This window comes from Nyctereutes procyonoides, unplaced genomic scaffold (genome assembly GCF_905146905.1).
Source record: "Nyctereutes procyonoides isolate TBG_1078 unplaced genomic scaffold, NYPRO_anot_genome, whole genome shotgun sequence".
NCBI classification, from domain to species: domain Eukaryota; kingdom Metazoa; phylum Chordata; class Mammalia; order Carnivora; family Canidae; genus Nyctereutes; species Nyctereutes procyonoides.
In genome coordinates, this window is record NW_026575082.1 from 4,804,361 (window position 1) to 4,828,411 (window position 24,051).

Below are 24,051 nucleotides of genomic sequence, written 5' to 3' on the forward strand. Positions count from 1 at the left end.
GCCAGAGTAGACCTTGAGGTCCAAGAAAGGTAGAATACAGATATGAAAGACTTAATGTGTCCATGTGATTATAAAAATGATGTCATTTGTTCTGTGTTTTTTTTTGTTGTTTGGAGCAGGATGAGAGCAGGGGGAGGGAAGTGTAGTAATTCTACAAAGAAACAAAGCTTTATCCCAGCTCTCACACACAGCCTCTGGTGGGACTTTATGTCAGGTAGACTAAGCTGTGTAACAGACCATCCTAAATAGCATTTTAGCTGCAAATACAGGGACAGATTTTTTACAGCAACCAGAAGCTGAAGGTGCAGCTTCAGAATGAGCTCCAGGCAGTGATTCTATAGGTCACTTGACCAACGTGACTCCCGTGTGCAGGTTTCCAACAGAGTGGCTTGATCTGCAAATGGGGCTGTGAGTCCTTGAAGTCAGGCATGAACTGCCTGTCCCCACACACTTTTTCCCTGCAGTTCCCTCTCCCAGCTGGGCTTTGGGAGGAGGTGGAGCGGGGCTGCACAGCTGACCCTCCCCTGTGGGCCTGCGGTTCATGATTTGGGGTCTGGTAGTTAAGACTGAGATGTCCTCAGAGTTTTTCAAGAAAAAAAGCGGAGGTAAGTGATGTCCTGTCCCTTCTGTTTGCTGCACAGGTCAGGAATTTCCCTCAAGCATCTGATCAGTGTAACTATAGTGAAACTCTAAAACGTGTGTTAAGAAATTGCTCTAGAGTTAAAAATATTTCATAAATGAGGGTAAATGGTAAAAAAAAAGTTTCTTATATATACATAACTATTAAAAGCCAAAAAGCTAAATCTCCTGTTTGTTGTGGAGATTGTATAAGTAGTGTCCCGGACGGAGCCTCCTGACACTGTTGTTCACACCATCAGGGACAGGTTGGTTTGAAAGTGTCACCCACATCAGTGATTCTGGGTCCAGGCCAGAAAGCAAAGAAGCGCTATGAATGATCATGATAATGACAGATGGAGGAGCTGCTGTTGCACTGTGGTATTTGATTTGGTGTGTGGTCTCACCGGTGGGGAGCTGAGGTCCTCCTGGTGTATTGCCGCCAGAGGATTTCTTTCCATCAGAGGAGTGTGAGGGCTGTCAAGCTAACGCTTGCTGCCACTGAGGCCATTCAAATCACATGTATCTGTAGCCTGATGCCTGGAGTCCAGCGTCAGCAACTCATCATTTTATACTGGGGATTACTCAACCTTAAACATTTTTAAAAAATCACGTTAAAAACTGATCAGTATTTTTTTTTTTTTACTTTTTAAAGGTCAGATTATGATCTCAAATACATTTTAGAGATGCCTGCAGTGGCTGCTGTTGGTTATGAGTCCACGCAGGCCAGCTGCTCTATAACTGGTTGCCATGCTGTTTTACAAACTCGTTTTGAGTAGCCAGGGTAGTCGCCCCGCTGCAGTCTTCAGTAGAATTCAGTGTAATTCAAAATGAAACACTCTCCTGCTCTGCCTTCCCTCCATTCCTATCAGAAGTGCTGGTTGGTGGAGTTTCCTTTGGTAAGGCTTTTCTTATACCTGTTCCTAGTGCTTGGTCCTTTCATGCCTTCTTTGGCATTTTTTTGTGTTATTTTAACATTACTTCTAAATCTATGTGGAGCTTGGTATCGGTTGTAATCCAAGCTAGATATTTTAGTATAACTGTGGTTGTGCTTTGTGCAAGTGAAGTCTGCTGATGGGTGTGTCACAGTTCAGTGTGCAGTGGTGGCTGTGCCCTCCCTCCCCCCAGGAAAGATGCCCTAGCAGGTTTGCTGGTGGTGCTGCAGTGACCTGGGTGATTCCAGGAGTAAGCACCTTGGGAGGAGCCCAACGCCCCACTCCTTGCCCTTGGACTCTGCAGAGTTCATTGGTCAGTGAGGGGTAGGTAGAAGAACAGACTTACTCCCTTAGGGAAGGTGAGTTCTGCCTACTGCATAGGTGTGCATGTTTCTAGAACTTTGTGCTGAAAGAGATCAATTTAGGGAAGGGTAGTTGGAAACATATTTCTCTTGAGGAAAAAGGCAGAAGGTGAGTGGAGGAAGGTTGGGGGGTGTCTAAAATACCTCTCCTTCTCTCTCCTTGCCCCGGCCCCCAGGATGGAAGTGCTTATGGAGAAGGGACCAAATGGAGATGGAGCTGCCTTGTGCAGACACAACTCTGTCTGGCAGCTGAGGGGATGAATGCAGCCAGAGTAAGCCATTTGCTGAGGAGCGCAGGGCTTGCGAGTGGCATCCTTGTGGAAGAGTTCTTTCACCTCTTGACTGCTCCTCCTGAATTTCCTTCACCTCCCTCTGGAATGTTGGGGCAGCCCAGGGTGTCACCTTCTCCTCCATGGTCTCCTCCTTGCTCATGGTTCTAGCCACTGAGTCTGTGCTGCTGGATTTTGATGAGGTTTAAAGTAACAAAACCAAGAGACTGCTAAACCAGTAGTTAAGATAATGAAGAGCACTGGGGTAAAGAAAGGTGTGGGTCCACAGGACCGCTGACTGGATGTATTATCTTGGGCATCGACATGGAAGCCACGGAGCTTCCTTCATCAAATGGCCATAATGGTAGCTGTTTATTCCCGAAGGACTCCTGCTGCCTGAGCACAGAGACACATTTTAGCCCCTGGGAATGGCTTTGGTCCGTCTGTTCTCAGCCCCCATGAGCCCTCCTCCGTGGTCTGTGAACTGTGGTCCCTGCTCTGCTAGAAACAGAGGGTGTGGTGGAATGGGCTCTCATTGGGCTGATGTGTACTGTTTCAGGACCTGGAGAGGCAAGGTCTAGTGTTGGGCTCCTCAGGCTGCCCTGCTGGGTGGCCCCCACCTCATGTGGTCTGCTCTTTCCACTGTCAGGGCTGAGGATGTTTCGTGTTCACTGTGTCTTCACTCAGGTCTCCTCCAGAGGTGGGAACCACTTCACATCACTCATTTACTAGACCATCTCAGGTTGTTTGTTTTTGACTTTTGGAATGTTTGTATTCCTTAAATTTCTCTATGGGAAACATTTTTTGGAGTCAGGACTCATTTAGTCCAAATGGTGAGTGCTATTGGCCATATTTGATTGTGTATAGATCTCTGAAAGCAATGTTTATGCTGACACCTATAATATTTTATATATTTCTCTATGTAGGTATCTATAATACCTGTATCTATAATTAGGTTCATTTTATGCTGATATCTAAGAGTAAGCTTTAAATTCCAATTAATAAAACACTAACACAGGGCACAAGTCATGGCAAAAAATGAGCCAAGATTTTAGCCTTGATACTACTTCATAATTTCTTGAGAAATATAGTTAATTCTTGAGTATTAAATAAAGTAGTAGATGTAAATGCTTGGATTAGCATCTGACAAATAGAACATGTTAAAAAAATATAGCTAATGTGATACACCCATGTTCATTTCATAGCAGCATTATTCACAGTAGCCCAAAGATGGAAGAAACCCAGGTGTCCCCTGGCAGGTGCATGGGTAGCCACAACTTGGTGTCCAAATACCATGGAATGTTGTCTCCTGGAAGGAGATTCTAGCACATGCTACAGCATGGGTGAACCTTGAGGGCATTATGTTAAGTGAAATAAGCCAGACACAAAAGGTCAAATACTGTAGGATTCCACTTGTATGAGGTACCATACAAGGTACCAGTTTACAGAGGCATTGAGGAGAATGGTGGTTCTCAGGGGCTGGGGAGATGCAAGGAGGGGCAGTTATCGTTTCATAGGTTCCAGAGTGTCGGTCTTGCAAGATGAAAAGAGCTCTGGGGGTAGGTGGTGCTGATGGCCACACAGCAGTGTAAATGTGCGTAATGCCCTAAGCTGTACGCTTAAAGATGGTTACAGTGGCAAAGTTTTGCTGCATGTGTCTTCCCACAATTAGAAAATAAATTTAAAACTATAGCTCATTAACAATAATCACTATCAGCATCTCCCTCTGATTCAGGTCCCCGTGGCACTTGAGATGCAGCTGGTACTTCTCCCCAGACCCTGCTCTTCTGCAGCAGTGGGGGAGGGAGTAGGAGGTTAGCACCCCCTTCTCCCTCACCCTCACCTCCAGATACCAGATTCTGCTCAGTGTCAGTACTTCTTCTCTCTCTGCCCTATGAGTTACTACCACCAACAGTTGAGGGCTCTTAGCACCACTTCACTGGCATGTAACAATCACCATCATTCCCGTGCTGTTCTCACTGCCCCCCCACCCCGTTTTATTGCTCTTTTGTGTATCGGACGTGCATTTATTGACACAGGTGGAGGTGAGGAGGGGCAGCCAACCTGCCACCCTCATGACCCCATTGCCCCCCAGCGCCCAATTCCTGAGACTTCCAGCACTTCTTGCTCTCACAGTCTTGGTGTGGGCCCTGCCTTCTTGTGTAATTCTGCTCTCTCTTCTCTCCTCCCTCCTCTTTCACTTCAACCTTCATGAAGAGGCTTAATTTATACATTTATACATCTATTACTTAAACTTGTAAATCAGGTCCAGTTGGCCCTTTTGTCCTTTCACTTATGAATATTTATGTTTATTTTGTAGAGTTGTTCTATAATGGATATAACTCTTTTGGACGAATATGGGAAACCCTTTTGGTGTCTCAGTTCCCCTGTTTGCATGAGATCTTCTGTGCCCTCTGATGGCCCTAACTTCTTGGGACAGACTTACTGTGTTGACTATGTGGACTCGGAAGGCAAAGTGCACGTGGAGCTGGTGTGGATCAAAGAGACAGAAGAATACTTCATCGTGAGCCTGGTCCTTTACCTGAAGATAGCAAAAATAAACCACTGGTTTGGGACAGCATACTAAGTATTGCCTGGGGGTGGCAAAATATTTCTGCTGTTTGTTTATTTTGAACTAACTGGTTTTGTTCTTGGTGTTGGAAATTGAAATAAAGCAGTTATCTGTTTGATGCTTTCTTCTTTCACATTAGAAATTATGATCCCTGGGCCATTTTAAAGTTTATGTTCAGAGAATTTAAGTTAAATTTTAAAAACATGAAATAGCAAATCCCAATGAAAATTCATATAAAATAAGAAAAAAGATACTTCTGCCCTTAGAATTTAAAAGGCAAGGAATTCTGCTTAAGCATGTGATCATGGGATCACTGTTTGTATGTGTGTATGCGTATGTGATCACTCCATGCATGTGTATGTGTGTGCACACGTATGTATGTAGGTGCACATGTTTGCGATCACTGTGTGTGTGTGTGTTGTATGGGTTTTTCTTTATTGGCTAGAACCCAAAATGCAAAAGTGTATTTAAATATGAACTTCATGGTATCTGTTAAAATGAGAAAGTGCTGTATTCATGGCATTCAGCAGCTGCATTATTATTTAATGAAACTAAAGGAGACAGGTGCCTACCTCACAAGGTAAGATGTATCTGAAATCATCAGAAGCAACTGGTACTGCTTAAAAGAGCAAAGTGTGATACGAATGCAGTGAAGACTCCCAGCTTGACAAAAGTGGAGACCAAGACGGATGAGTTAGTGGTGAGCACATCCTCTGCACAAGTGTTTTAAGAGAACTGACAAGATATTTGGGCTTCAAATAGGGATAACATGTATCGAAGCATATGTGGTTCTTTTAGGGATTTGGTTCTAAATTAGTTTTATGTTGTATAGATTATTTTTTGATCATGTTTTTATCTCCCATTTAAGGTTACTCTCAGAAGTGATTTCTGAAATGCCATGTTGCTCCTCCTGCCATGGGGGGGGGGGCGTGGAGAGTGGTCCCCTCCTCTCTCTTTTCTGTTCTCATCCTGAGCTATCTGGTCAGCTATCTCTCTTGAGGGAAGTGTCTGTGTGAGCTACTTGAAGACAGCAATAAAAGATCTGGGACAGATATTAGGTTCTTAGCCAAAGAAATGTGACCATACAAAGGACTCCTGCCCCGAAACTGTCCCTGCCATCCTGACCTCTGGGGCCTTGGGCCAGAGCCCTGGGAAGGGAGAAATCTGAAATCTGGGTCAGAGTGAAGAGCAAGGACGATGTTATTTTGTGGCACCACCAGAAGGGTGTACAGCACCTGCCCCACCTGGGGGAATGTGGAGGCAGTGGCTTGAGTCATGAAGAGGACCAGGTGTCGGGAGAAGCCACATGTCACTTGCAGGATAGAATTGGAAAGTGTGTGGTGACACCTGGAACTCCTTGAGTTAAACGGTAGAGGGTATAGGTGTCCTGGAAATGTCGGAGGTGCAGCAGAGCCTGAGACAGAGCAGAGCACTGTTCTCTTTACTCCCAGGTGAGCAATACCTGGATGGAATGAGAAGCAAAGTAGTCCTGTGATGACAGTACAGTGGGGAAACTCAGGCCGGGGCATCTCGTTATAACTCTTGTCCACATTGAATTGAATACGTGTGTATCTGCTGTCCGGTTTCCTCTGTCTCTAGCATCTAACAGGATGTCAGTCTCATAATAGTATTTGTTGAATCAACCAATTATTATAAGGAATATACCAGCAGCTTTGGGAGCATGAAGGAAGCATCCATCCCAAGAAGGATGAGCTTGGGAGCCCTTCACATCTGAGTTGACTTTGGGCAATTCTGGGGGAAGGGGAAATGAGGCCAAGGAAGGCATTCACAGAGCCATGGCGTTTGTGAGTGTCTCATCAGAGCCTGACCACACAGCACCAAATGGTGCGAGAAGACTCAGCCCTGCCCTCACCTGCCCTTACCTGGGTCTGAGATAATATTCAGCTTTTTAAGGCTGTTTCTTCTTAGATTTGCCCCATATTTCTAAATGATACTCCTTTGTGGCTGTTTTTGGATTTGTCAGTTGTAGACATCTATTGACTTAAGGTAGATAAAATACAGCTTTTCTACTCCAGCCACCTCCTCTCTTGCATGATACCAAATACCCAATTTTATATAAGTCGTTATGGTTTGTTAATTATGACTGCAGTATCATTCCCTGAAGAGTCACAGAGAGTAGTAGGATACTTCTTTCTTTGACAACTTTTTATTTTTCTTGTATGAATTATTGTCTTCCTCTTTTTCTTGCACGGCTTTAGTGAACCTTAAATTTTCCAAGAAGTTGAATCTATCATATGTTGGCCAATTTCTTCAGTATTTTTTCTAACCCAATCATATCAAATAATCTACAAATTTTGTTTTTTTCCCCCAGGCTATTTCATTTCCAGAGTTCTGCCTCTGCTTGCTTTAAACTTCTTCTTAGCCCTGTTGGACAACTGTCATCCTGGGAAGTTCCTGTGGGAATCTTGTTTTATGGAGTCTTGTCTTCCTCTTTCTTAATTTATGTCCCCCCCCCCTCTTTCTTTAGTGGTGCACATTCTCCTGCAGCTTTCTAAGAAAAGTGACGTGGGAGACAATTTTGGATGCATGAATTCTGAAAATGTCTGATGGATTTAATTTGGGTTTAAATTAAATTAGAATAGTTTAATTGGGTACAAACTGTAGGATGACAAATATTTTCTCTTAGAACGTGGAGGCAGTTTTCTCACGCTTGTGTATCCTGGCATTGTTGATGTCATAGTGCCATTTTGATTGTTCTTCCTCTGTATGTGACCTGTTCTCTTTCTCTCCTCTCTCTGGAAGCTTTCAGAATTTACTCTTCTTTCTCGGTATTTCAAAATTTCAAGATAATGTGCCTTGGAGTAAATGTTTTTCATTCATTATGGTCATTATAAGAGTGTTTGTACTTCAATTTTGGATTAAAAGAACATTTTCTCTTTTTCTGTAGCCTTTATTAGCTGTCATCCTTTTTGGATTGGTTTTCTCATCTTTTTTAAAAAAGTTATGTTTTATTGGAGTTCAAATTGCCAACATATAGCATAACACCCAGTGCTCATCCCATCAAGTACCCCCCTCAGTGCTCGTCATCCAGTCACCCCTACCCCCTGCCCACCTCCCTTTCCACCACCCCTTGTTCGTTTCCCAGAGTTTGGAGTCTTTCATGTTCTGTCTCCCTTTCTAATATTTCCTGCTCATTTTTCTCCTTTCCCCTTTATTCCCTTTCAGTATTTTTTATATTCCCCAAATGAATGAGACCATATAATGTTTGTCTTTCTCTGATTGACTTATTTCACTCAGCATAATACCCTCCAGTTCCATCCACGTCGAAGCAAATGGTGGGTATTTGTCGTTTCTAATGGCTGAGGAATATTCCATTGTATACATAGACCACATCTTCTTTATCCATTCATCTTTCGATGGACACCGAGGCTCCTTCCACAGTTTGGCTATTGTGGACATGGCTGCTATAAACATCGGGGTGCAGGTGTCCCGGCGTTTCACTGCATCTGTATCTTTGGGGTAAATCCCCAGCAGTGCAATTGCTGGGTCATAGAGCAGATCTATTTTCTAACTCTTTGAGGAAACACCACACAGTTTTCCAGAGTGGCTGCACCAGTTCAGATTCCTACCAACGGTGCAAGAGGGTTCCCCTTTCTCCACATCCTCTCCAATATTTGTTGTTTCCTGCCTTGTTAATTTTCTCCATTCTCACTGGTTTGAGGTGGTATCTCATTGTGGTTTTGATTTGTATTTCCCTGATGGCCAGTGATGTGGAGCATTTTCTCATGTGCTTGTTGGCCATGTCTATGTCTTCCTCGGTGAGATTTCTCTTCATGTCTTTTGCCCATCACACTCTTTTTGAACTTGGCCACAGTAACTTCTTGCAAGATACATCCATGAAGGCAAGAGAAACAAAAGCAAAAATGAACTATTGGGACTTCATCAAGATAAGAAGCTTTTGCACAGCAAAAGAAACAGTCAACAAAACTAAAAGACAACCTACAGATTGGGAGAAGATATTTGCAAATGACGTATCAGATAAAGGACTAGTATCCAAGATCTATAGAGAACTTATTAAACTCAACAGCAAAGAAACAAACAATCCAATCATGAAATGGGCAAAAGACATGATCTTTTCCATCTTCTATCTTAGCCTATGTTCTGCTTCTGGAATATCATCTCAATTTTGCTTTTTAATCTGTTTTTTTTTTATTTTGATGATTTGGTCAGGCTTTTATCAGAATTATTTTTCTAGTTCCTTAGAAAACATTTTACTTGTCTCATAATGCAATATTTTCCTAAAACAAAGGGGTTGGCAACCCCTTTCTGTGAAGGGCCTGATCACAGTTGAACTTTTGTGGGGACACACAGTGCCTGTTGCGTCTGCTCACCTGTCCCACTGCAGCGTGATGTCAGCTAGACAGTGTTCACGTGAATGGGCCTGCTTGTGTTCCCAAAGTCCCCACGCCATAGTTTGCAAGTACTGCACAAAAGTCTCTGAAGTTATTCTTCGTTTTCAAAAAACTTTGCATCCTTACCATTTGGCAAACCATAGTTGATTTTTTTTTAGGCAGGGATCATCAATGGATGCTAAAATTCGTGGGTGAAAATATGAAGAACAAGATAGGGACACAGTCTCAGAGCATCTTGCCACAAGGTACTTGCTGATACAAAGGACAGAAGAGTGTGTTCACAGTGGAGGAACTTGGAGAGATAGCATGTTAGCCCATTGTCCCACTGTTCCCCTCTGACCAGATGCCTCCACCTCACCCTGGGCACACCGTGATTGCATGCTCTGCCATGAGAAGACACTTCCTACCCTGCCAGGGCCCCAACATATACCTCGGTGCCCCCCATTCCTGCATATGCAACCTCCTCATCTCACATGGGCCCAGAAAATTCACAGTAGGGCCACCATTTTATAAGATTTACAGAGTCTTTTGATGCTGGGACACAACTTACTAATGCTGGGTTAGGTGAAAGGCAGTTTCATATGAGAGAGGCAGGGCCATGCCAGGAGTCGTGCCCGAGGACAGGGTAACAGCACGCTGCAACTTCAGGGACCATCTTATGAATGAAAAGCCTGGTGCGTAAAGCTAGGTTTTGAAAGCTCCTGTGGATTGGCAAATTGGAATAATCTGAGCTGCCCCCTGGTGGTCTAGGGTCTGGACCGGGGGCCGCTCGGACAGGTGCATGGTGGCACTGGCTGGTGAGAGCCCCTCTGGTAAAGGAGTTGGGTGGGATGTGGACTTAATCAGCCACTTAGGAAGGGGACTGACCTACCTGTAGCCTCAGGACTGGCTCAGGACGGCATTAGGAAAAGCCTCAAACCAAATCAAAATCAACCGTATTACAACCACTCCTCTGCACGGATGTCCTCACTACCCTCCTTAAGCCCGTCCTCCCTCACCATGCTGCTTCAATTGAGGAGCCTTCCTCAATCCGTCTGGAAGGTGTGGATCCCCCATGCCACCCACTGCAGGTGCCCACCTCGTTGGACCCAATTTCATGGCTGTAGGAATCACCAGTGGGGGAAAGGGAGATGTTTCTCAAGAGCTAAAATATATTAGTGTGCGTCCTAAATGCTCACACATGTGCCCAACATAAATAGTAAACCTTATAGGGGGCTGGCCATTTTAGGATTGTATGTAGTGACATTAAGTTGTCAGACACCTAAGATAAAAGCATTTACTCATCATACTCCTTTGTCTAAGAGGAAGCCTTTTGACTGCAAAGCAGGAGGCATTATGCTGGATGTCTTAAATACAACGAGAGGATGGAGGCTTATGGAGCTAAATCAATTCGAGAAAAGTAACAGGTGCAGACTCTTAATTATGCAGTTGGCAAAGGAAACAAGTGCAAGTTACACCCAGAAAAGCATACCTACCAATAGTGTAGAATAAAAGGGACATATTCTTATTTCAGGTGTATTCCAGATACAAAATCTTGCCTGATTTAAAATCAGACCAAAGATCTGACCAGTCTTCTTAAAGATGATCTTTATATGTGACCTGACTGTGGCCTCATTGTCATTTAACCTCTGATAACTCTGGTTAGTTACTGCTGCAGAAAGAAAATGCTCACATGAGAAAATTATTCTGCAAAAATGTTTTCTAGTGCTCATAAGGTAAAGGATGTGCCTTTAAAGAGCTGATGTTAAGGAGTGGGTCCTGCACACCAGGGTACGTTTCGTATGTGAGATATCACATCAACTTCAGCAAAGGCTGTCTTTTGTTGTCTCCTGGGGCTTCAAGGAAAAACATCTGGATTTTCCTTGTGCTTCCACTAGACAAGACCTGGGCTGCAGAGGCCTCTGGGGCTGAAAGCCACTTGCACTGAGTAGAGCTCAGTAGGATTAAGCACAGGGCAAGAAAGGGGGGCAGCAGGTGCCTGGAGAGAGGAGGAGCAGCTGAAGGCACCTCTCCCACTTTACAGCTACAGGGTCCACCCAGCGGGCAAGGTCCACCAGGCTGTGGGCAAGGTCGGGGAAGAAAGCTCGTCTGGGCACAGCTATAAACAGTGACGGGCCCAGTCTTCAAAGCAGGAGAAACAAGGATACTCAGGCTCACACACCCGTCATTTCAGGTGTACCTGAAATTATAGTTTGTTCCTAAAAATGATGCACAGGGATGAGTGGGTGCTCTGAGAAATGCATAATACGGATTTATCTGTTGAATGTCAAGTTATAGAGTCTTACCCGACAGCTGGCCTTAGTTAACCATCTCATTTACCTTCTGGCCTCTTGGGGGTTATAAAATGAACTCTGGGAATTACCCCGAGGACAACTGTATGTTAACTGGTTGACCCACAGTCATATGACTGAGTCACAGTGAAATGGGTATTAAAAAAAGTACATTCATTTTTATGTGTCTAATTCCGACATGTGCTCATACACTTGAGATGAAACACCTGTGATCTCTTGCTGACTTGCTGTGGGCTGGGGAGAAAGTGAGAAATTCATCATGAAATAATAGCTTTCATTTTAAAAATTGAATGCTTATTGTGTGCCAGGCACAGCCTAAGAAACTTTAACTGTATCTTTGAAAATCTTAGAAACCTGGGGCGCCTGGGTAGCTGAGTCAGTTAAGCATCTGACTGACTCTTGATCTCAGCTTAGGTCTTAATCTCAGGGACATGAGTTCAAGCCCCATGCTTAAAACAAACAAACAAAACAAAACCTTAAAAACCCTGTGAGATAGGTGTGTGCTAACATCGTTGTACAATGAGGTGCTGAGGTTCAGAGAGGTTAAAAGCCCAGAGGTGGACATCTGGTAACAGAGCTAGGATTCATCTGTCTAATTTAAAGTCCGTGCCTAACTGTTGCTGCACACTGCTACATACTCCATGACACTTATTGTGGGAAAGGCAACCTACAACTCAATAGCAAAAATAACTTGATTTTAAAAATGGGCAAAAGACTTGATAGGCATATGGCCAACAGGTAGAAAAATGGCCCGTATCACCAATCACTAGGGAAGTGTAAGTCAAAGCCACAGTGAGGTATCACCTCACACCTGGAAGGATGACTAAAATAAAAAAACAAAAGATAGCAAATGTTGGTGAAGCTGTGGAGAAATTGCAACCCTCGTGCGCCATGGTGGGAATGAAAAATGGTGCAGCCGCTGTGGAAAACAGGATGGAAGGTCCTCAAAAAATTAAAAATAGGAATACCATATGATCCAGAGCTATCATAAACCCATTTCTGGGTATATATGCAAAAGAAATCAAGATCTTGAAGAGGTTCCTGCATCCCCATGTTCATTACAACAGCCAAGAGATGGACACAGTCTATTTATAGATGATGAATGGATAGAGAAAATGTGGTGTATCTGTAAAGTGGAATATTTCTCAACCTTAAAGCAGAAGGAAATCCTGCTGTATTGGATGAATGTTGGAGACCGTATGTTAAGTGAAGTAAGCCAGTCATAAAAGGACAGAGTGTCTAAAATAGTCAAGCTCAGAGGAGAAGAGAGTGAAACAGCCGTCAGGGCCTGGGGAGGAGGGAAGTGGGGGAGGTATTCAGTGAGTATAAAATCCCAGTTACACAAGAGGAGTAAACTTGAGTGATCTGTACAACACAGTGTCTGTATTTTACAATATTGCATACATAAACATTTGTTAAGAGGCTAGATCTCATGTTAAATGTTCTCACCACAATTAAAAAAAAGGAGAGACAACATGGGTAGTATTTCCATGCAGAAGCATCTCTGATGGGCATTCAAGGCACTGCACTTTTTTTTTTAAGGTTTGTTTTTTATTTATTTTAGAGAGCACATGGAGGAAGGTCAGAAGAAGAGGAAGAGCGAATCATTAAGCAGACTCCTGCTAAGCATGTTGCCTAACACGGGGCCTAACCCCAGGATCCTGAGATCATGACCTGAGCCGAAATCTGGAGTAGGCCACTTAACCAGCTGAGGCACCCAGATGCCCCAGGCATTTATTCTTTTAAAAACAAGACCTTCTCTTGTTAGGAAACATATTCCCTCTCTTGATAACTTATTTTAAAAAAGATGTGTTTATTTTGGGGAGAAAGAGAGAGAGAGAGTGAGTGAGCATGAGTGGGAGGGGCAGAGGAAGAGGGAGAAAGAATCTCAAGCAGACTCTTCGCTGAGCACAGACCCGGATGTGGGGCTCGATCTCATGATCTCATGACCCTGAGATCACAGCCTGAGCCCAAACCAAGAGTCTGATGCTTGACCAACGGCACCCTGCAGGCGCTCCCGTTTTGATAATTGTTGCTAAGCATTCCTCTCTGTGTTGCACCAACGCCTGAGACTAAATAACTGTCAAAAATAGAATGTAACTCCTGGGCCAGAGTTCCCCTGACCAGAGGTGCATAGTGTACATCTGACCACCTGGCTCCACCACTGGTATTTTAAAGGGGGGCTGAGGCAAGGACTCAGCAGTTGAGCATCTGCCTTTGGCTCAGGGTGTGATCCCAGGGCCTGGGATCGAGTCACACATCGAACTTCTTAATGGAGCCTGTTTCTCCCTCTGCCTATGTCTCTGCTTCTCTCTCATAAAAAATAAATAAAATCTTAAAAAAAAAAATAAAGGGAGGCTGAGGCCTCCCTTAGCATCAGGGGAGCTGTTGGAGTGATCTCTGGTACACCTCTTACAGGATTTTAGTCAATCATGGATAACTGTCCCCATGGGAAACAAAAGAAAAATCCTACTATGTGATGTATGTATAACTAAAGCAGGATGTTTGTACACTAGCATTTTAGCTGCAGAGATGTTTTGGTTGCACACAATCTTAGGAACGGTAGCCTCGGTGCAAATAGCCCAAAAGAAGACTTGTGGTCACCGAAATCTCACATAAAAACTTTAGACCTGGAATAAATAAAAAGGACTGAAGAAGACACTTAGTGGCAAAAATGTTAATGTGTAAAATTTAATAGGGACCAAAAAAAAAATAAATGAGTCAGATTGGTGTTGTGAACTGTACATGGAAAGGGTTTGGTGCTCCCAAGGGGGAATGGCTTGCACCGTTCACTCATGCCGTCTAGAGAGCCCATCAAAGGGTTGTGTTGGCTTAATGGCCTTTAGCGTTGCCATAGTTCTGAGGAAAACGTTTTTATTGATAAATAGAGACTAAATATCCTCAGGGTCAGAACGACGGGGTTAAAAACATTTTGTATTGATTTAAAATGTCAAGCACTTCTTAGCTGCAGTGCATTTTAAGTTCAGCAAAAGTTATACATATATATATATATATATATATTTGTAACAGGAACTAGATGGAAAAATGGACAAATAGATGCAATTTGATTTGTGGAAGTCATGGAATTATGAGTACATTTTATGTGTAATTCTATTAATGTCGCTATAATGTAATAAAATATTTAAAAATCTGAAATTTAGTTTGCGGCTGCACGAACTCTGTTAAATTCGGATGTAAGTAGACTCCAGAGCCTGCAAGAAAAATCATTTGATCTTTTATTCACATCCAGCTGACACCCCAGTAGTCCTCTGTTGCTCCTGGTTCTTGTGCTTTTCCAATACATCCGGATTCCTTGCCTTTGATTCAGGCACAAGAAATTGTGGCTGTCATGGAATGAGATTAAGTGGTATCTCTTACAGACTCAGAAACCCTGGCCACCCATCTTCCCAGAACACGATACTTTCTTTCTGTAATAGGATCCCACTGGCCACTGTTGCACAACTCAATTGCTAATTTGCCTTATTATTTGTTCTGCCCAAGTGGAATGACAGGTCATGCAAGAGAAATTTGTCTCTGAAGCGGCCCTCTAAAGTGACTGTGCTGACGTGTCTATTTACTACGCACTCTGTGTGCAGCGAAAATAGGCCCGCGTGATGCCCGACCATAAATTGTAGGCTCTTCTCTCTCACACAAGGAGATAATTACGGTACATTTATAACTATGTTTTACAGAGATCCTCAAAGCTCTGCACAGGAAAAAGTCCCCAGATGGCAAAACTTTGTTTCACTGGGAGGCAGGGGAGCAAAGTGGAAAGCCTTCCACATGGTAATAGGAAAAGGTGAAAAGTTTCCTTCCGGAAGCAGAGAGCCTAATGTCATCTCATGGATTTACGTTACCATTCACATTTATTCCTCGCAGGTGTTATTAAATTAGGAAGTATAGCTATGCATTTTAACCACTATGATTTATGTTAAAAACCTAATAGTGGCAGAGAGCATCACTTCTGTGTATGACATCCTCCCTGCCAATCTGTAGATGCTGAGCTATGTGAGGAGATTGTTCCCTCAAGACCCTGTATGGGCTTGGAACTTGGATAGAATCCTGAGGATTGCCTTCAGGTCTTTTCAAATGTGTTGGATTGCACGAAAGGGGTGAGATTATTGTGTAGCTGGTGAATGTAAACTCCGTGCTTCAGACTTCAGTATGAGTTCTGGGGTTTCAGATCTGTGAACTCTCCTTGCGCTCCAGCAAATACTTCACATTTAAGTTGCAAGTTCTTGCTGGTACTTGATGGCACTCATTCTAACCCACAGGTAGGAAACCTTGACTAGTGATCCAAACATGTATTGTGCATCTGTGCAGCGTGGGGCCCTGATCTGGGTGCCATGGTTTCTAAGATGACGAGATTTGCTCGCTCCGAGATAAAGCAGATTGCATGGCTCACCAGGATGGGAGATGAGGTCTGGCTGCAGTGGAAAAGATGCCTAATTTTGTGTCTTTAGTAGCTGCTCAATAACTATTTGTTGACCTCAATTACAAGTGTGGGCAGTGAAATCCATCTAGATGACATTGCCCCGTAGCTGTGTGATCTCTGGGCTGAGATCTTACACTGAAATGGCAGGTTTTCTGCCTCTGCTGGGACGTTGGTCCTCTGGGAACATCAGTCTTAGCTTGCACTGTCTCATGTGATAGTGGTCCTCAGACAATCTCCATACAGGTGGGGTCTGTCTCTGGGGTCTGTGGTGGGTAGTCTAACGCACCACATTGGCCAGGCTGGTATACTAACTTATACTAACTGAGGTGCTGCTGTGAAGGCATTTTGTAGATAACACAATCCTTTGGCTGTAAGTGAAGGAGATGGCCCTCCACTATCTCTGTGGGCCTCATCTTTCACGTAAGAGTAAAAACTGAGGTTTCCCCGAGAAGAAGGAATTCAATCTCCAGACTACACATCCACCCCTGCCTGATGCGTCTGCAGTCTACGGCCCTGCCCGGTGGGTTTTGGACTTAACCAGCCCCCACAGAGGAGTGAGCCATTTCTTAAAGTGAATCACAAATAGGCCTATTTCCTGTTGGTTCTGTTTCTCTGGGGTGGGACACCATGTCCCTGCCACCCGCTGGCTGGGCCCTCGCCTTTCTCTGTCATCCTTTCTTCCTTTCACGTGAAGGAAGATGCCTTCCTTCGTGTCCCCTGTGCTTGTCGCCTACACCACAGCCCCACACAGCCTCACAGCCTCCTGAGGGCCTGTCCTGTGCTCCAGAGCTGCTCTTCATGCCCAGAATAACATTTCCCATGTAGGAGGGCCTCAGGTTGGGGTTGGGAGATTAGATTGAAGTGGGGGTTTTCACAGTGTAGCTCACATCTGAATTGAGGGAGACTCGTTAAAACTCTGATTTCTGGGTCTCACTCCCCAGAGTTTCTGATTCACAACACCTGGAGTGGAGCCATGACTCTGCATTTCTAATGGGCTCCCAGATGAGACCAATCTGCTGCTCCCAGGACCCCACTTGGAGAACACCTAGCCAGTCTCCAGGCAGCCACACATAGCTGACCATGTTATGAGAGCCTTAGGAACCAAAGCAGAAGACAGAAAAGAACTCTTTCTTAATTCAAGGATAGAGTGAGGGGGGGGCGGTGAAGAGGGTGATGGTCAAAAAGATCAGGGGTGAGGGAGCCATGGAGGAGACCAAGTAGGGGACAGGCCTACAAAGGCCTAAGGAAAGAGAAGTAGAGGCTTGGAATAGAAGATTTGCCCTCTAGGCAGGGCTGGTGCATCTTTTTGTTCATTATCCTAGCTCATCAGACTCAGTAAGGACTCGCAAACTAGACATACAAAGTCCCTCTCAGAAGTCATGGCCAAATGTCAGACTCCTGTGTAATAGTATTCTATTAGGGCAAGACTTTTCCTTCTCGTATCTGCTCTGAACCCATCAGATAATATTTGTACATTTCCCTCTGAGAAACACCTGCTAGCAGAAGGAATCTCAAACACGTTCATTCATTCATTCATTCATTCATTCATTCATTCATTCACAGAACACACACTCCCAGCCTTGTAGCACATGGGAGACATTGTTCTGTTTTTGCATGTTCTGTATATCCCTGTTCCTCTTGCCTTCAAAACATGCACAGCCTAGCCAGGGGATCTCGTGGGATCTGTGATCTCAAAGGAGGGATAGTTTGTGCTCTGGCTGAGCCAAGGAGTCTACTACTATCCTGCTCACAGTCTGATGGAGCAGCACTGGCCGCCCTGGTGGGCCATCCTGGGGAGGGGAATGTGCTGTCTCATTGGATGGAGGAGGCTGGAAGTAAACATTCCAGGTGCTTGATGCCAAGAGGTTAATGCTGGTCACTGAGTCCTTCCAAAATGAATATACACTGCTCTTTGAGTGGGCAATTGTGTACTTTCTGGATGGTGAGAATCTGCATGCTGTGTATAACCCCGAATGGAGTTCACCACAGAAATAAATGAGCAATGGAAGTCAAAGCATCTGGTGTAGTACGTGCACAGTGCAACATGACAGGGTCACCCTGTGTAAATTTGGAGGGAGGTAGAGGTGGGTGTGGATTCAGTAGCTCACAATGGCAAACATGTAATGTAGCTCTTACTGCGTTCTCCCCCAACCTTCTCCTTCCACCAGAAACATTAACAGCATTCATTTTCTGGGAAAATATTCCCTGAGAGTTCTGAATCCTAAATTAAGGCCACCAGGAATTCAGCCTCAGATAGAGAACTGTGTCCTTACTGTCCCATTGGTGCAGTGTGGAGGATGACAAATCACATGGTAATGAGAGTAGAAATTCCTTGTGGAGCTCGTGTTTGCCCTTGGAGAGTCCAGTAGAGGACAGGGTCCGATCCTGAGAAACACAGGAGAAGCCACAGCTATGATAGACTGAAGAGAGCTGCTTTTATTCAGGCTCCTTCTCAGGTTATTAAATCCAGTATGACAAATATTTACTGAGTACATAGCAGGTACAAATTATTACCTGTCTCTACAACATTTACTCTACCGAAGTCTGTAATAAAATTTATCTATGATTCCACAGTAATTGCCCTGTTTTCAACCTTCAGCGTCTATTTAACTTGAAGATACACCTAAAATTTCAGAGCTCAAATTAAAGTTCTGGACACCTGTCAGTGAGGAAATTGAAACTCCCTGTGAATTAAAAATGGGTTCATAACTCTGTTTTCCACTTGCTGTATTGGAATCTTAGAGAATTTGTTCTGTGAAAGGAAGTCAGTTGTGCCCATCCTGGGATCGGAAATCCGGTATATATAGCAACCAGCTGCAGATGGTATTGAACGCTGTGGCGCAATTCTCTCCCTCCTCCTCAGCAGCTAAACTGTGAGTGCATCTGAAGGAAGACATTAATGTGTGGATGAGGAAGGCAGGATGCAGCTGAAACCATTCAATTTTAGAAAGTTAGGAGCATTGAGATTGCATCGAGGTTAGAGTGTTTACTGTAACCATCTGGGCATTGAAAGAGTGGATGCACCCTGCTTCTCACTTTGCTGTTCACTTTCACAGTGACCTTCAGGATATCATCTAGAAGGGAATCTTGCTGACCGAGATAGCATGCTAAATAAAGCCCACAGAGAGGACATGTTGAATTGATGAAGCTTCATTCTTCATTAAAGTTTGCAAAGAAAGCGATTACAGTAACCAACTGATATCATCCTTCACATGGTAGGCAGTCAACAAATGTCCAACTCCAGTGAATTCGTCGAAGTGAGTGCAATTATGCATGTCTTCCCGACTTGACTCAAATAATTAAGCCGCTAATATCCGTTAAAGAAATGGTGCTTTGTTTATCTGATCAGGCCAGTTATTTTTAGAGGCAGATGAATCCTGGAGATTGTGCCCCAGTCTCTGCTCACAGCACATTTCACGGCTCTATGTCCAGAGAAGTTAATAGCTTTGGTTTTGGGAATGTAGTTTTTGTGAAATTCCTTAGCCAGAGTTAGCCTCTGGGAGATGTATGTGATTGGGATGGAATTCACCTAACAAACATTGGGATAAGCCCTCTTTTAGCAATCCGTGAACCTTGCAAATGATAAATCACTGCTCCTGTCATTTGCAGAATTACCTTGTAGCCTACCAGCTCTATAGACTGTGAGGCAGAGGGAGGATGAGATTTTGAGTTGAGAGAGCCTGTCTGTCTCTGAGAATTAAAAAAGAGATGTAGTTAAACACTGACCTATGAGGATGATGTTTTTACGTACTATGCCCTATAGCTTAAAATACAAGATAAAGATAAATTGAGATCATGGAGTACTACTATTTAAAATAAAAGCCAAGAAGCAGCTAAGGGGCATGACAAAAATGAAGTAATTGATGAATGACTCCTGCTTGAAAAGTAAATGGGATAATTTTCCTAATACATTGCATTCCTACAATCTCTCAGAATATTAGCGTTTGGTGAAAATAGCTCAGTCTACTTTCTTCCCATTGAGGGAAGTGACCTTTCTATGGATGTTGGCAAGTTTCATTCCAGTGGCCAGTGGTCATGGAAACAATGAAACACTTGCTTTCAGGAGACCACAAGAGCAAGGATTTGTGGTAAATGCACTTCCCTCCCATACTAGAGACAACCCAGGGTTGGAGTTTCCCTTGGGCAAGATACACATGTGAAAGGGAATCTGTTTGCTCTGATAATCATTCCTATAGAAGCATTTTCATTTTAAAAAGTGCTGTGTGACATCCATCTTCCTGTACTGAGGTTAGCAAGCCTGACTTGTGACATGCTGGACAGTTAATTAGGACACGAGGGTGAGGCTGCTGCCCGACCTGCTGCTGCTGCATGTTATGAAAGAATGCCCAGGGGTCTTATTTTTTTCCTCCCCAAATCGAAAGAGACTTCTTAGATCTTTGAGGAGTATAAAAGCAATACAGGCTTTTGGTAAGAAGCTTAAAAAGTACAAAATGAAGTACAATGGGAAAATAAAAGGGTGTAGATATAAATGATATTAACAATGGAAAAAAGGGCAAAAGTACTGATGTGACAGAGATTGAAAATATGAGAAGATTATGAATTAATTTATTCAATGGAAAACAAAGAAAACATGATTTTTTGAGGAAAAGTACAACAGAAATTGATTTAATAAGAAATGGAACATATGAATGAAATAAAATCATTAGAGAGATTCAATAATCAAAGCCCCATCTATTAAAAAACCCTCACTAAGTTTAAAGAATTTAAAACTGATTTTTCATTTTATATTACTCTACCGAAGTCTGTAATAAAATTTATCTATGATTCCACAGTAATTGCCCTGTAAGGACCAAATAATACCAACATTTTGCCAACTGTTCTGGAGCACATGAAAACAGAATGTTCTCCAAATTCATTTTTAAACAATTTAAAAATCTTGTAAAAATTGTCAATTATAGAACATATAGGAAAACTGCATGAAGGAAAAGTGTACAGATGGCTGAACTACGGTTCAAAACCCTGCAAAACCCCCACCCAGTACTGCCCTCACCCCATGGGTCCCCAGGTGCCTTTCCAAGGAAAATTCTTTTTGCTCTCAAGATAACCAGTATCCTGACTTTTAGGTTATCACATCCTTATTTTTCTCCATACTTTAATAATCTAGGTATGCATTCCTAAATGCCTTAATTTTGTCCATTTGTGAACTTTGTGTAACGTTTTGGATAAAAGTCTGAGGTAGTGCAGGAAGGCTGGAGAAAGGGAAAAACGTGATTGGAAAGAACACTCAAACTATTATTTGCAGATGATATGATTTTCTTCATCAAAACCCCAAGCTAACCCATTGGAAGACTATTAAAATTAGAGACTTTATCAAAGCTTCTGGATAAAAGATCCATGAGTAAAATTCAGTTTATTTTGAAAATCAATAATTAGAAGATTTAAGTAATGTATTATTTGTAATTGCCAAAACATCCACCCAAAACCAAAACTAACAACTCTATGGCTCTTGGGAACAAACTCAACAAAGGATCTGTAAGACCCTTATGGAGAAGACATACAACTTTCTCCAACGACATTAATGAAAATGTAACTAAATAGAGTTACCATTTTTGTAGATAGAAAGACTCTAACAACATCATCGGTTTCCAACAAGTTAATCTACAAATGCAATCTAATTGCAACCTCATTGCAAAAATGTTTTATAGTTGGTAAGACAAAAAGCCAAATGGAAAACTATAGGACTAAGAATGGAGAAGATGATTTTGAGGAAGAAGATAGTAGACATACTTCTAAGATTTATTTTGTAGCCATGGTAATTAAAACAGTGTGGAATTAGCTCAAGGGTAATATATCGATTTACAAACACATACAGTCGGGAACCCAGAAACAAAATCATGCATAACAGAAACAGTTTATGGTAAGGTAGAATTATAATTCAAACAAGAAATGATGGACTCTTCAATAAATGGTGACAGGGGACCATTGGAGACCCATATGCAAAAGATTAAAATTAGACTCCTTATTTGGGAGAAACGAGCCAAATAAATAAAATTATGAATGAAAAAGGAGAGATCACAGCCAACACTGAAGAAATACAACTTTATATATATATATATATTATTCATGAGAGACACAGAGAGGCAGAGACATAGGCAGAGGGAGAAGCAGGCTCCCCATGGGGAGTCCGATGTGGGGCTTGATCCCAGTACCCTGCGATCATGACCTGAGCTGAAGGCAGACGCTCAACCACTGAGCCACTCAGGTGCTCCAATACAATTATAAGAGAATATTATAAGCAGTTAGATGCCAACCAATTAGGCAATCTTGGAGAAATGGATAAATACCTAGAAAGCTATAAACTACCAAAACTGGAAGAAATAGAAAACCTGAATAGACCCATAACCAGTAAAGAAATTGAATCAGTAATCAAAAATCTCCCAACAAACAGGAGTCCAAGGCCCGATAGCTTCCCAGGGGAATTCTACCAAACATTTAGAGAATACCTATTCTTCTGAAATTGTTCCAAAAAGAGGAAATGGAAGGAAAACTTCCAAACTCATTTTATGAGGTCCAGCATTACTTTGATCCCAAAACCAGACAAAACCCCCACTAAAATGGAGAATTACTGATCAATATCACTGATGACTATGAATGCAAACATTCTCACCGAGATACTAGCCAACATGATACAACAGTACATTAAAAGGATTATTCACCATGACGAAGTGAGAATTATTCCTGGGCTGCAGGGATCATTCAACATCTACAAATCAATCAACATGATATACCACATTAATAAAAGAAAGCATCAGAACCATTAACATCCTCTCAATAGATGCAGAAAAAGCATTTGACAAAATACATCCTTTCTTGATAAAAAACGCTCCACAATGTAGGGATAGAGGGAACATACCTCAGTATCATAAAGGTCATATATGAAAAACCCACAGTGAATATCACCCTCAGCAGGGAAAAATTAAGAGCCTTTCCCCTAAGAAATGAGACGTCCACTAGAAGTTCTGGCCTCAGTGATCAGACAATAAAAAGAAATAAAAGGCACCAGAATTGGCAAATAAGAAGTCAAACTTTCATTCTTCGCAGATGACATGATATTCTATGAAGGAAACCTGAAAGACTCCACCAAGAAATGGATAAAATTGTTACAGGAATTCAACAAAGTTGCAAGATATACATACATGGATGTGGATGTAGATGGAACTACAGGGTATTATGTTAAGTGAAATAAGTCAGAGACAAATATCACATGATTTCACTCATATGTGGAATTTAAGAAACAAAACAGATGAACATAGAGGAAGGGAAAGAAAAATAAAATAAGATAAAAATGAGAGGAGGCAAACCACAAAAGACTTTTAAGTATAGGAAACAAACTGAGGGTTGCTGGAGGGGAGATGGATGGGAGGGGGATGGGGTAATTGAGTGATGGGAATAAAGGAGGGCACTGATGTAATGAGCACTGAATGTTAATGCAACTGATGAATCACTAAATTCTACCCCTGAAATTAATAATACAGTATATGTTAACTAAACCAAATTTAAATAAAATTTAAATAAATTCAAATTTAAATAAAAAATAAAATTTAAATTAAAATTTTAATAATTAAAAACATGAAATTAGACTTCCTACTTCACACCATACACAAAAGTACATTCTAGGGAGACTGAAGACATAATCAAGATTTCAAATTTGAAATGAAAATATCAGAGAATATCTAACCTCAGCGTAGGGTAGGATTTTAAGTAAAAAGACAAAAATAACACAAACACAGAAGAAAGTCCACATCAAATTGACTACATGTAAAGGAAACTTCCATTCATAAACAAATGAAAAGACAAACATGGACTGACATATGTTTGTAAAACATATAGCTGGTGAATGATTAATATCCAGAGTGTATTAAACTCCTTGAAAGCAATAAGCTGAGGACTAGAAACTCACAAGGAAAATGACACAGGATATGAATAGACAAGTCGCAGGGCAGGAAGAATGGACAGGCACCAAACACAGGAACAATAGTCCACCTCACTAGTCATCAGAGAAGTTCAAATTAAAACCTGAGATACTATTTTCTGCTCTTCAATTGGAAAAAAATATAAAGATCTAACAATTCGAAGTTTTAGTCAGAATGTGGAGCCTAGAAACTGATCTATCCTGCTTGTGGGGGTAAAACCACTTTGAAAAGCAAATTTGTATTCTCCAGTAAGTTGAAAATTTGC

General features: G+C 42.4%; 1 protein-coding gene across 2 annotated transcripts in view; it reads left to right on the top strand.

Moving 5' to 3' along the window:
* The window catches only part of LOC129514635 (F-box only protein 15-like), a 49,798-nt gene extending 44,930 nt beyond the window's left edge, over positions 1-4,868 (top strand). Inside the window, exon 10 of one of the 2 annotated variants that reach the window (XM_055333366.1) lies at positions 4,502-4,868. In XM_055333366.1, coding sequence (XP_055189341.1) covers positions 4,502-4,768 — 267 coding nt within the window. In that variant the 3' untranslated portion in view covers positions 4,769-4,868. The remainder of the gene's footprint in view (positions 1-4,501) is intronic. The other variant, XM_055333367.1, reaches the window with a different exon arrangement.
* Positions 4,869-24,051: the final 19,183 nt, after the last annotated feature.